The following is an 11954-nucleotide window of genomic DNA, read 5'->3' on the forward strand; positions in this document are numbered from 1 at the left end:
CAGCCCAGAGCAGCCTGATGGGCATATGAGAGAGATCCAAACCAGGAGGGTGGGAGAAACGAGGCAGTTTTATTGATGAGCATCAGAAGGTCCCGCATCAGGTGCGTGGGCGGGACAAGGCCCTGGCCCACATTTTATGCTTCTCCTCTGGCCTTGTGGGTGCAAACTTCTCCTGCAGTTTCTTCCACATGCTCTTATTCATCTCTTGAATCTCGTCCAAAGTGTCTGCACAGGGAAAGAGAACAGGCTGACAGCCTTCTTGCACTTGAGTGTGAGGGTGGCTCACAGGGCTTGTCCCCAGAAGCGCGCTCTGCTTCCTATGTCCACCAGGCAATGGCTCTATACCGTGAAGAGTGGCCGTCACTGGCCATACAGACCCCGAGCCCTTACAACCTTAAGTTCAGCTGGAAAACCACGCTGGGTTTGTGGCAACATGGGTAGCACTGGACGGAAAGGTCACACCTTCACAATGGGGGCGGGGTACGCGCGTGTATGTGCGTGTGTACAGAGCCACGTTTAACAGCCACACACGAGCCAGCTGGCAGTGGTACGCGCCTTTAATCCCAGCATTCAGGAGGCAGAGGAAGCTGGATAACTGAGTCCAAGATCAGCCTGGTCTGTACAGTGAGTCGAGGACAGCCAAAGCTAAACAGAAAACTGTCTCATCCCTACCCACCTGCACACACACACAATAATATAAGCAGTTCTTCCCTCAGTTGAGAGTTTGGGCTGGGTGGTGTTCCTTGGGGTGGTCCCATGTCAGCATTCTGGCCTCTAGTCACCAAGGCCAACATGGCTCACCGTCCCCCCACCCCCCAACTGTGACAAACCCAAATATCTCCAGACATAGCAACATGTTCATGGGGCACAAAACGTGTCCTAGCAGAGAGCTAGAGATCTGAGACCTCTCATTTTATCATCTCTAAATATCAAGTTCAGACACTATCAGGCTCAATGCTAACAAACAGGACGGGCTGAGTTTGTTTATGGGCAGTGGCTCCACACCAGCATGGAACACTCACTCACTGTGTGGCAGCCACCAGCACAGCCTCCCACCCTGGACTTCACAAAGCGTGGCACCGGGCTGGCTGCCGTCCTATACACTAAGGACCCGGTAGACAGCATGGCCACACCGCAGGCCGGTTCCACACAACCGCAACACAAACGTGGGGTCTGCTGTGGGCACACTGCCAGTTTCCTGGGTCAACTTAACGCCAGACCGGCAGTCACCAGGCTCCCTGCGGTCTGGCAGAAGGGACAGGCACAAGATGGCTGGAACCAAGTCCATGATAAGTTCACTCTCAGATCCTTTACAAAGACACTCCATCACTGCTGGTAATGACACCATCAGGGATGTGGGAGTCAAATTATAGATGAAAGAAGCAACCAGCACAGAGAGATGCCTGGCCAGGCAGCGAAAGACCTGTTCTCCCGGAGTCAGCACAGATACAGCAGAGCACACTACCAGGCTCCCATCTGCTCAGAAGGGAAAGCATTCTAGAAGGTCGACTCTCCACTGCCAAGAGGAAGGGAGATTTCTAGAGTACCAGACAGCCAATGTTTGAGGGCCATGCCCTCCCAGAAAAGCTTAGCCTATTTTTATATACAATATCCTTGGCAATAAAAATAGCAATTTTCCAGTACCTACCTGCTCTGACCCTGCCCCCAACCCTTTCAGTGACAATGGAAATGGGGAAGTAAGGAGGGGCTGGCTGGCAGGGCTTCCTTCCCACCAACTGAGCTCTAGTCATGACTCCCAAACAGACCTCGTTAAGACTCCTATCAAACCTGCAGACCACATCTCCTGGGACAGATAACTCACAGGCGGATATCCCCATACTCATTTACTGAATGGCTTTTTGTTTTAATTAAAAGCCTCATTGTTTACAAAACCCCCTTAGGACCATAAAAATAAAATTATTTTCCTTCCACCCTGATTCCAATGACTTCCATTTGGCTAATATGTAGTCCCTTGTTTGCAGCCACCAGCCTTGAATTAAAAGTACTAAAGATGATTTTTCTCTTCTAAATAATGCCTTTGACCTTTCCCATGGTCTGTGGCTCAAGCATATGAGCGTCAGGATTTGCCCTGGCTACTCAAAGCTTTCCATCACACAGAACTGTCTAACTGGGCAACCCTCCTCAGCCTCTTAGGCTCAGGGCGAACCAACCAGGGGCAGGGGCGCCTTCATACCTGTGGACAGGATCAGCTTGTACTCCTCCACAGACAGGCCACTGAAGCTGGTGTCTCTGGGGCGAGGGTACTGGCACAGGGCAGAGAGAAGGGCACATTAGTTCTATAGGACAGTGGCCTTGCTCTGGCTGGCGGGAGAGGGGTGGCGCCATCTGGAGGCCAGGACTCCTTCCAGCCAGCACTGTGGAGAATTCAGGCAGGCCCAGGCACTTCTACTAACCAGCTCCTAGGCGGCGCCCCCGGAACCGCGCAGGGACACTCAGTAGCTGGCGTCTGGAAGGAGTCCCTCTGCACACAGGCTCTCCCATTTGGCCATGTCTATTTGTGGAGCTGCTGAGCATATGTTCTCAAGTCTGGGGAAAACCACACTACGTGAAATTTGACAGTAACCATGTCAAGGCTGAGGAGTAAAGCTTGATGTGATAGGGCTGTCCTAGGACTCCATCTTTCTCAGCGTGTGACATCAGCTCCATCACTGCGTGGGAAACGAGCAGGAGCATGTGCTCAAAGGCACACAGAAGGATGGCTTTTTTTCAGGGGACCTTTAAAGGCCTCGGCTGGGCACCATTACTGGCTTAGCTGAAAGTCCTGGCTACACTGAAAGTCACAAACACAATTCTTTACAAACACAGTATAATCAGCTTTTCACCCATTCGCCTGGTCCTCCCATCAGAGGCGGGGTACAGAAGCCTGCGCCCACTCACCTTGTGTTTGTAGTAGTTTGAATGCAGTCGTGCTAAGCTTTCGTACATCTGATCACAGGCCTCAGGTTCTGCAATCTGAAAGACAGCGTTCCCCCAGGGAAGTGAGCGGAGGTGTGGGCCCCACGCTGCACCCCTACCTTGAGGGAGGGCTGAGTGTTACAATGCAGTCACAGAGGAAGGCACTGCTGTCCCAGGTCTGTGGGAAGCAAGCCTCCTACAGCTCCTGCCGTGAGAAGTCACCTTTGTGGATGAAGGGCCCCACCTCACCCGCCCGCCCTGCAGGATCCCTGAGCCCTCAACAAACAAAAGTGTTCAGCAATTCTTTGCACCTTCAGAACTACCATGCCAGCTGTGGGCTGCAAAGAACATGCTGGGGGCAATGTGGGCTCCAGGGATTCAGAAAGAAGTTCAAGTGCTGGCAGGGGGAAGAAAGGCCCTCCCTCCTGGTGGAAGGGACCATGTGAATGAGGAGAGGACCATGGAGGATGCAGAGCACCTGCGTCTGCCGGAGGCCCAGGGGCATGAGAAAGCCCGCAGTGAGGGAAAGCAAGCTCTGTGAAATGAGATCAGTATAGACTGGGTCTTACTCTTTTATGAAAAGACCAAACGAAATGAACAAATGAAAGCTGCACTTTCATCTCTACGCAAGGAGCTGCTAAGACTGCAAGGGAGGAAGCCGGCCGGGGACAGAGCACACCTGCAATGCTAGCACGTGGGCAGGGTAGCTGTGTGAAGGTAGCCTGGGCTACATGGGACTCCAGCAGACCCTGGCCTGTATAGATACTGTTTTGAGAAGAACAGGGGTCATGCTGCAAAACAGATGAGCCAAGCAGGACCCAGCCAGCCTCCAGCTGTGTGCAGCCAGGAAGGAGGCCCAGAGGGAAGCAGAAAGCAAGCACCCAGTGCCCATCCAGGAAGGCAGGCAAGCCCTATTGGACATTAGGAAGACAGGCTTCCTGCCTTTCAGACCTTTCTATTTAACCCTTCCTTTTCTCCACCTGCCATTTGTCTATATATCTCATTACATTTCTCTTCCAGGAACTCTGAAAGCTCCCAGAACAAAACTCTCTTTTGTAGTTTTCCCAGAATACAAATGACAGCTTTTTTTTTTCTGACTTAAATCCATTCTTAAAGAGTGAGCATATAAATAAATCAGGAGTTAAGCCCTCTTCTGCCTGTGTGTCAAGTGAGGTCCCAGCTCTCAGCCAACGCAGAATCAGAGCCGCTCTCCTTTCTGTAGATGAGCTCCTGCTCAAGGCTGGCAGGGGCTGTCCAGAAGCCACCAGTGGAGAAGGGCCGTGGGCTGAGACTGGGGTGAGCTCCATAAAAAAGACATTAATTATAGGGTACAAAACAGGGAGAAATGTGGGGCTGGCAGTTCTCCCTGACTAGGGCTAGCAGGACAGAGGGCAGCAGCCATGTTCTCCAAGGAGAGAGCATTTGGCACACTGGAACTCACTATTTAGATCAGCCTAGCACTGAAGTCAGAGCTCCTTCTGCCCTTGCCTTCTGAATGCTGAATTAAAGGTGTGCTATCAGCCTGCAGGCACACTGCTTCTTGAGTAGGCCACTGGAAGACAGAAGAAAGCAGCACACAAAGCTTGCGCCTCAGACATAGAATGAATCCCTCTCAAGTCAGATGTCAGGGTGTGGAAGCTCACACTCATAACTGCAGTGCTGGCTGGCCTGTCTAGCTGAGAGAACCTATCTCAGAAGGAAGGGAAAAAAGGAAGGAGGGAGGGAGAGAAGAAAAAGGTGGACAGCCCTTGAGGAATGACACCAGAAGTCGTCCTCTGACCTCTTCATGTACATGTGCAAATTGACACACACACACACACACAACCTCCACACATGCAGCTTCACATTACACAACACCTAAATACCAACAGGAAAGGTCATTTCTTCTGCTTGTGCTCTCCATAGCCTGCACACAACATCTGCCTTCATGGCCCTGGTGAGCCTCTGTGGCCACAGGGACATTGGGGCAGCTGCCCGGGTGGGATCCTGACACCACTGTTCACCAGCTACAGGATGTCTGGGCAAATCACTGACCCTGTGCCCATTCACTTAAAGAAAACTGCCACGTCACATTGCTCTTGTGAAAATCTGATTACTTACAGGGCCCTTTCTGCCTATAATTTGGGCATGTTCTTCCTGAGACCCCGGACCTTCTCTCATGTGACCACTCAGGACAACTAACGTGGATAGAACACCATTATCAAATAACACGTGCCCACATTCCAATCCTGGCCATCGGGGAAACCCTCACAGGGCAGAGGACTACTCAGTGTGCTGCACCGTCCTGTGCCGTGATGCTCACCTTTCATCCTGGGCCTCAGCCCACCTCTACCTACCTTTCATGTGTTGCCACTCTAGGTTTACAGTGAGGCTGATTAAAAGGAGTAATACTAATGGCCTCTACGCCGGAGGGTGGTAGAGGAAGGAGGTGACATGGCTGCTCCTGGCCTGGAAGTTCAGGGAATAGGGTCAGCGTGTGCTGGGACTGTCAGTACATGCTGGGGCCTACCTTACAACACAAACTGAGAAGACAGCACCGATTAGACCAATACAATGTATGCAACGAGTGCAGCGTGCTGAGGCCCATGCAGGAGGCCAAGGAAGACTGGAGAAACACCCCAGCAGAGACTAGCAGGAACACAGGAAGGACCCAAAAAGTGGGTCTGACTGGCAGTGTGCAAGAGGCCTCACCAGGCCAAACCGGACCTGACCTGGACACCTCTGGGCAGCCACTAAGCATTCCATGGCCAAGCAAGAGGATCTGCCAAAAGCTGTTCTCATGGCTGCTCATCTGCACCTACCCTCTCGCCATCAGGCTGCTTTCCTAGTGCCCTGCAGGTACAGCCTGAACTTGTAACCAGCCCTGAGCCCCAGCAGCCTCCCTGTGGAGGCCGCCCTGCTCCTCTGCCAGCAGCTCTGCTTCTTCCTGCACCCGGCAATAAGAGAGTCTCACCCTGTCCTCCGCTCACTCGCCTCTGATGGCAGCAGCACAGACAGGATGAGTGCAGAGGACACGGCCACCCTCACAACTGTACCAGACCTGGGTGCAAAACTGAGGTGACCCTGGGAACCTCAACCTCCTCAGTGCCCTTTGTCCCTCAGTGTTCAAGGAGTTTTGTAGCCAGGGATGGCGGCATAGGTCTATAATCTCAGAACTCAGAAGGCAGGAGGATGGTGAGTTCAAGGCCAGCCTGAGGATCTAGTTAGTTAACACAAAACTGCCAGTCACCCAATTTCTTAACAGGTGAGGTGTTAGGAGTTTGCATTAGGTCAATTTCTAGCAAATTCTTACTGGCTAAGGAGAGACAGCAAGCAACATGGCCTATTCCAGGATCTGTGTTGCATCTGACTGCAGCTTGGCAATTAAAAATCCTACTTAACAGCTGCCAACGGGATCCCTGTCTTGTTCCCAAGCCTCGTCCTCTACCCACCTACACCTTACACTCTATTCACAGACCAGCACAAACACTCTGGAGCCTGGGATACCCAGCATTTCTCATGAAACGTCCTCTGGGTTTTAGAAAAGACTCCTGCATACAAAGCTTTAAATTACCTGCATTTTGCATTTGCTCCTAATGAGATTATGGACATTCTGGGACAAAGAGCCGCACATGGGCGTTATGAAAAATTCAACGCTGCTCCCCAAACTGGAATGAAATGGAGGCTCCGAGACACGCGCCCTTTACAGCTCCATCTCGTTCCCTCTGCATTCCCTGCTCAGCCATCAGTAAATTTCTCTTTACCATATTAAACTTTTATACATACAAATCTACAGCAGTGCCGTAGGCACTGATTTCGATTTTCAAAATTGAATTTTGGGTGGTGACGGTAATTCGTACTGTGGCCCCTATTCCACTCACACAAAGGGAGCAGAAGCACGTTGGGGAGGGTGCTGCAGACTGTGCTGCTAATTAGGTGGGGCTGGATCTGGTCCAGGAGGCTCTGTGAGGAGGTTTCCTGACTCCGCAATGAACTTCTAACACAAACCATGCTGTCTTGGAGCACATTCCTGTCAATGCAACTAGACATCCATTTCTTGAGCACCTACTATGGAGAGTGCATGGCTAGGGGAGCAGACGGTGAGGACATGAAGGAGAAGCTGGCAGTCAAGCTGAGGGGACAAGAGACATGTGCACTGAAAACCAACCAGGCTGAGCTGTGTGGAGCTGAGCAGAGTCAGGAAACAGCAGTACTGCAGAGCTGAACAAGACAGGTGTGAGAGAAAGGATGGCGTGGCACGCAGGGCATAGAGCAGACACGGTCCCCAACTCTCTGCTTGAGCAGCACCGATGTATGGGAGGACAGCTGTGAGAGGGCTCGGGACAAGCAGTTTCAGGAGGGGGGCTTCAGTGGCCGCAGCCACCTGACTGTTGGCAAGCTGTGCTCAGGTTTTAATGTGTGGAGTAGAGTGGTCTAAAGTCGCTGGGTATCAAAGATTAAGAGACTCAAGCCAAGGCAAAGCAAGGGCCTGCAAGTGCAGGTTGTGAGGGTGAGATCCTATCAGGGTGAGAGGCAAGGCTGGGAAGCCAGGCTGGACCCGGCCATGATGGGCTGACAGGCCCTGAAGGGCAGGGATGAGGATGTGGTGGCCACTGAGAGCAGCCGTTCACCCCCGTGAGAGGGACAGCTGCACTTTTACGCACACAAGAACCAGCTCCCAGCTCCAAACACCCTGGTCTGCAACCCACTGCAGCAGTCGGTCCTAGAGTCCTCTCCGCACAAGCCACTTTTGTAGTGCCCTCAAGATACAGATGCAAGAGCATACTGTCCTCAGACCACGTCCCCAAAGCCTGGTTCAGTGGCTGCTGATACTCCCGAGCCACTGAGATGCTGAGGATCAGGCCTCGCCTGGACATTTACATGCCTTGGATTCCCTGAGGACGTGCTAGAAATCCAGCAAAGCCTGACATCTTTTTCCTTTGCCCACCTTTTAACTCCCCGCCCCAGGCAGCAGCACCTCCAGACCCTTCCCAGAGTGCCTGAGCTGGCTAGGCTGGTCTGGCAGAGCTTTCGGAAAGCCGCCCTGCACCTGAACGCGTTAGAGAGATCTGCTCTATGCCTGCCGTTCAGTCAATAAGCACAGCTGTCTGCCCCTTCCCCCACGCTGAGCCGCTTCTGTGAAGCTCTGGGTGCTGCAGGGAATGAGGACTCTTTTAAGAAAACCATGCTCAATGGAGACAAGACCCACAACCCTGAGCCTCAAAGGGAACAGCAGGAGACAGGATGGTGGGTGCTCCACGTGCTCCTGTGGCAGCTTCCCTCCTGCTGGGTTTAGGGTAAGGGCAACTTCTGGTGGCTACGGAGGCAGATGGCTCTGTGCTCAGGTCTGCAGTCTGAATTACTAATTGCCTTTCTGCACTGCTGTCCCACTGAGGTCAGGACCACCCTCTTGTTGCACTGGGGGGGGGGGGCAGTGATTGGAGCAGAGTGAAGGAAGTGGCCCGAGCTCTTCCTCTGTCTCAACTGCTGTGACCCAAAAGGTCTGCTCACTGAATGGGAGGGACTCGCCGCTCCAAGAAGAAACTTAACAGGAGGTCTCTCAACAGGACAGACAACAGGGGCCAGCAGGCCTGGGCACAGCAGCTGAGCCGTTTACTTGCTCTTATATTGTCAAGGGACCTGAGTCAGTGGTTTTACTTTTCTGATTTGACTTCGTATCTGTAAAAATCAGGACAGTAATGGCTGCTTCACTTGGTGGCACAAAGGATAAAATCAGAGATGTGCCAAGTGCTCTATGCACCGGCTAAGGTCCTCGTTAGGTCACAGGAAGCCAAGAGGCCAGGAGGATACCTGTCTCAGCAAGGCTGCTCAACACAGGAGCCTCCACCCCCTCCAGTTCCACTTTCTGGACAAGTGGCGGAAAGGTGGGGGCAGAGCCATCAGCCGCCCCGGGGCCTCGTCCCGCCTTCTGCTGTCGGTTAATGAAGCGTCTCTCAGAACACCTTCCTTTCTCAAGGTCTTTTAGAAGTGATCCGGGGGTGGCAGTGTGGGTGACTCACACACTCTTCTCTAGCCCAACCAAGGCCCAAAAATCATCACCAAGATTGACTAAGCCCAGGCAGGCTCAATTTCAGCTGACATCAGGATGAGCTACGACAGAGGTCCTAAGTAATGTGCCTGCTGCCACCAGGATGCCCTGGTTCCCTCCACCCACAACACATCCATCAGCCGCTGGCGGAAGCCCTGGCAAAGCCGACTTGTATTTGCAGCTCTGAGTCAAGTCTGTGTGGGCCTCAGCTGATCAGAAACTGCGTCCCTAGGGTGTTTCTGATGACAAAGGACGACTCCCAAAGAGAAAGCTCCCCCTCCCGGCTGGCTGTCTTGCGCTAACAATCAAATAGGTGAGTGTCGTCACCTCTTCCCCAGGCACCTAGCCCCTGGCTGTTCTAAGCTGTGTCAGCAGTGCCTGGGACTCCGCAGGACATGGGTCAGCGAAGACCACCAGACACGACGTTAGAGGACCCAGTGTGTAGAGTGACAGCCTCACCCCCCCCTGACTTCCAAAAGGCCTGGGCCAGACCTGCCATCCATGTTACAAACAGTCTGGTCACAAGGTTGCCCCCCGAGTGGTCTCACTTGCAAGGTGAGCTGGTTTGGCTGGGCTGGAACAGGCTGCACGTCTCCGTGTTCTGCTTTGGCAGGTTGTGGTCTGTTCACAGGTCATCTGTCTAGCCGGTACATGTGCTGCGCACCTCACTCTGACCTCCTGCAAAGCCCTATGCTCCGATAACCTCCGGCCTACTTGACATTTCCACTTGGAAGTCAGTCTCCGCGGCATCTCAAAGTCACAGCATCTACCATCAAACGTGCCATTTCTTCCCACACCCCACCTGCTCCTCGCCTAGTCTTTCCCATTTGAGTAAATGGCACCCAGCTGCTCAAGCCAAAAAAAGAAAAAGGGGGAAAAATCTAGGTGCCGTCCTTGGCTCCTCCTTCCTTTCACCCCATAGCCGGGACACCTACGTTGTCAACGCGACTTGCACCCTACTACGGACTGTTTCCGTTACTTCCACCCTTCTCCCAGCCACCAGCAGGGGCGACAGAGAAGGCTTCTCCGTGGCCTCGTTTCTCTTGTCTTCTAATCCATTTAGAGAGTAACTTCTTAAAATCGGGGCACACTGGCCAATTGATAAGATCTGACTAGGGGGGCTGGAAGGTTAACCGGCTGCGCAGTTAAAAAGAACCCAGGTTCCGGTCCTAGCACCCACCCAGTGGCTCACAACCACTGGTTTAACTTCAGTTTCAGGAGCTCCCACGCCCTCTTCTGGCCTCCGCAGGCACTGCACTAACATGGCGCACAGCCGTGTACATTAAAAAAAACAAAACAAAGCCTAAAAACTGTGTGGTGCCTGGCTCCCGCCTTCCTTCAGCATCAAACCTGAGCTGTGGACACGCCACTCACTCCCCTTCGTTCAGGCTTGGTTCCTCTAATTTGCCAGTGTGGCTTCCTCGGCGTGCCTGCGCCTGGAGCTTAGTTAACCCTGTGTAACTTCCTCAGGCAAGCCCCAGGGACACAGTACTCATGGGGCCGTCTCCCGCGCCTCCTTATTCCTGGGTCCCGAAGGAGAATTCAAAGCCACGGCCTTATCTAATTCACTGCCGGCTCCCCCAGGGCCTAACCTAGCTCGTGGCACATGTCCGCGCTTCGTACGGGAACCTGTGACCACTGCGGGACGCAAAGGCCTACGACTCACACGAGGGACCTGCGTGGGAGGCGCAAACCCGTGACAGCCTGGCGGTGGCGGAGCCCGGGCGGGGGTGCCTGGGGAGGGGCTCGGCTCCCACCCAGGGACAGCGGCACGGAAGAGGCAGCCCCGCCTTACACTGATCCTTAAGCGGCCTCGGGGCCTCGGGGGGGCGTCACCGGTCACTGCACGGTGCGGCCGAGGAAGGAAACACAGGGGCGTCGCAGCCCGCGGCGAACCGGAACGCGGGTCCCCGCGCACACGTGCGGCCCGGCGGGGAGGCCGACGCATGCGCAGGCCGCCCCCCTCGCCGGCCCTCGCTCCGACGTCCCCAACCTCTTCCCCTCCGGTCACCTGGGTGTTCTCTCCCTCCCGAAAGGCCTGTGCTACCCGCTGCCGCAGGTAAGCGCCCAAGTCCCGGCCCCGTTTGGTCTCGTCCACTGGCCATTCCTCACAGAGCTTAAGGAAACGACGGTAGCGGAGAGCGGCCATCTTGGGCCCCGCTTGCCCCGCCCCTGGGGGGAGGAGTCAAGGTCCGGAGGGCGCGTGCGCGCTAAGGCGCACTGGCCTCCCCAGCGGACATGCGCAGTTTCGCCGACGGCCTGCTGCCCTCCAGGCAGCGGCGCTGCTCACCTGGGAGTGCGAGCCCTGAGCTCTTCAGTTTCTCGGTCCGGGAACTCGACCAGCTCCCAGGGGCAAAGCAGACGAGGTGTACCCTGGGGACAGCTTTGCTTTTCGTTTTCAATGACTTCACTAGCTCGAGTCTGAAAAAGCTTCCCAGGAGACCTTGTTGTTTTGCATAAACGAAACATTTGCATGTAAATACTGGTTGTTATTGGATAAAAATGTGTTTGAACTTCGTCTCTGGCGGGCACTGGTCGTACCACACACACATAGCTGCCCCACTTACTGCCCTGTACTTATCTCTACCCCTTGGACCTCTGTTACAGTTTCTCAACTGCCATCACTCTCCGGCCTCCCAATAAATTCTGTACCACGTACACAGGTTTCCTATGTAGTACCAAAAGGTTGCAGGCTTGCTGGCCTGTGTCTTTAATTCCAGCACTTGGGAGGCAGAGGAAGGCGGGGATATCTGTGAATTCTAGGCCAGCCTGGTCTACACAGAGAAACTGTCCCGAAAACAAAACAAAGGCAGTTGTGAGCTGTCACGTGGACTAACGCCAGAGCAGCCAAGTTCCTTAACCAGAGTCATCTCTTCAGTCCAAATGTACGGTCTTAACAGGGTGCTTGCTACATGGTTTGGGATGACCTTGAATTTGACATCCTCCAACCTCAGCCTCCCAGAATTATAGGCATATATACCACCAGTGAAGAACCGTTACCTGCTGGCCG

General features: G+C 53.8%; 1 protein-coding gene across 1 annotated transcript; it reads right to left on the reverse strand.

Moving 5' to 3' along the window:
- Positions 1-50: 50 nt before the first annotated feature.
- Positions 51-11129, reverse strand: LOC110543758 (ubiquinol-cytochrome-c reductase complex assembly factor 2). The gene is made up of 4 exons (XM_021629988.2): positions 10956-11129; positions 2899-2973; positions 2195-2264; positions 51-225 (listed from the first exon to the last, which is right to left on the reverse strand). The coding sequence occupies exons 1-4, from the start codon at positions 11091-11093 to the stop codon at positions 98-100; spliced, it is 411 nt and encodes a 136-aa protein (XP_021485663.1). The 5' UTR covers positions 11094-11129; the 3' UTR covers positions 51-97.
- Positions 11130-11954: the final 825 nt, after the last annotated feature.

Source organism: Meriones unguiculatus, chromosome 16 (genome assembly GCF_030254825.1).
Source record: "Meriones unguiculatus strain TT.TT164.6M chromosome 16, Bangor_MerUng_6.1, whole genome shotgun sequence".
NCBI classification, from domain to species: domain Eukaryota; kingdom Metazoa; phylum Chordata; class Mammalia; order Rodentia; family Muridae; genus Meriones; species Meriones unguiculatus.

Coding starts and splice junctions, on each gene's coding strand:
- LOC110543758 (XM_021629988.2), bottom strand. CDS start 11,093: ATGGCCGCTCTCCGCTACCGTCGTTTCCTTAAGCTCTGTGAGGAATGG. Junction 2,974..10,955: donor GGGAGGGAGAGAACACCCAG/GTGACCGGAGGG, acceptor GCTGTCTTTCAG/ATTGCAGAACCTGAGGCCTG. Junction 2,265..2,898: donor CAAACTACTACAAACACAAG/GTGAGTGGGCGC, acceptor GCCCTGTGCCAG/TACCCTCGCCCCAGAGACAC.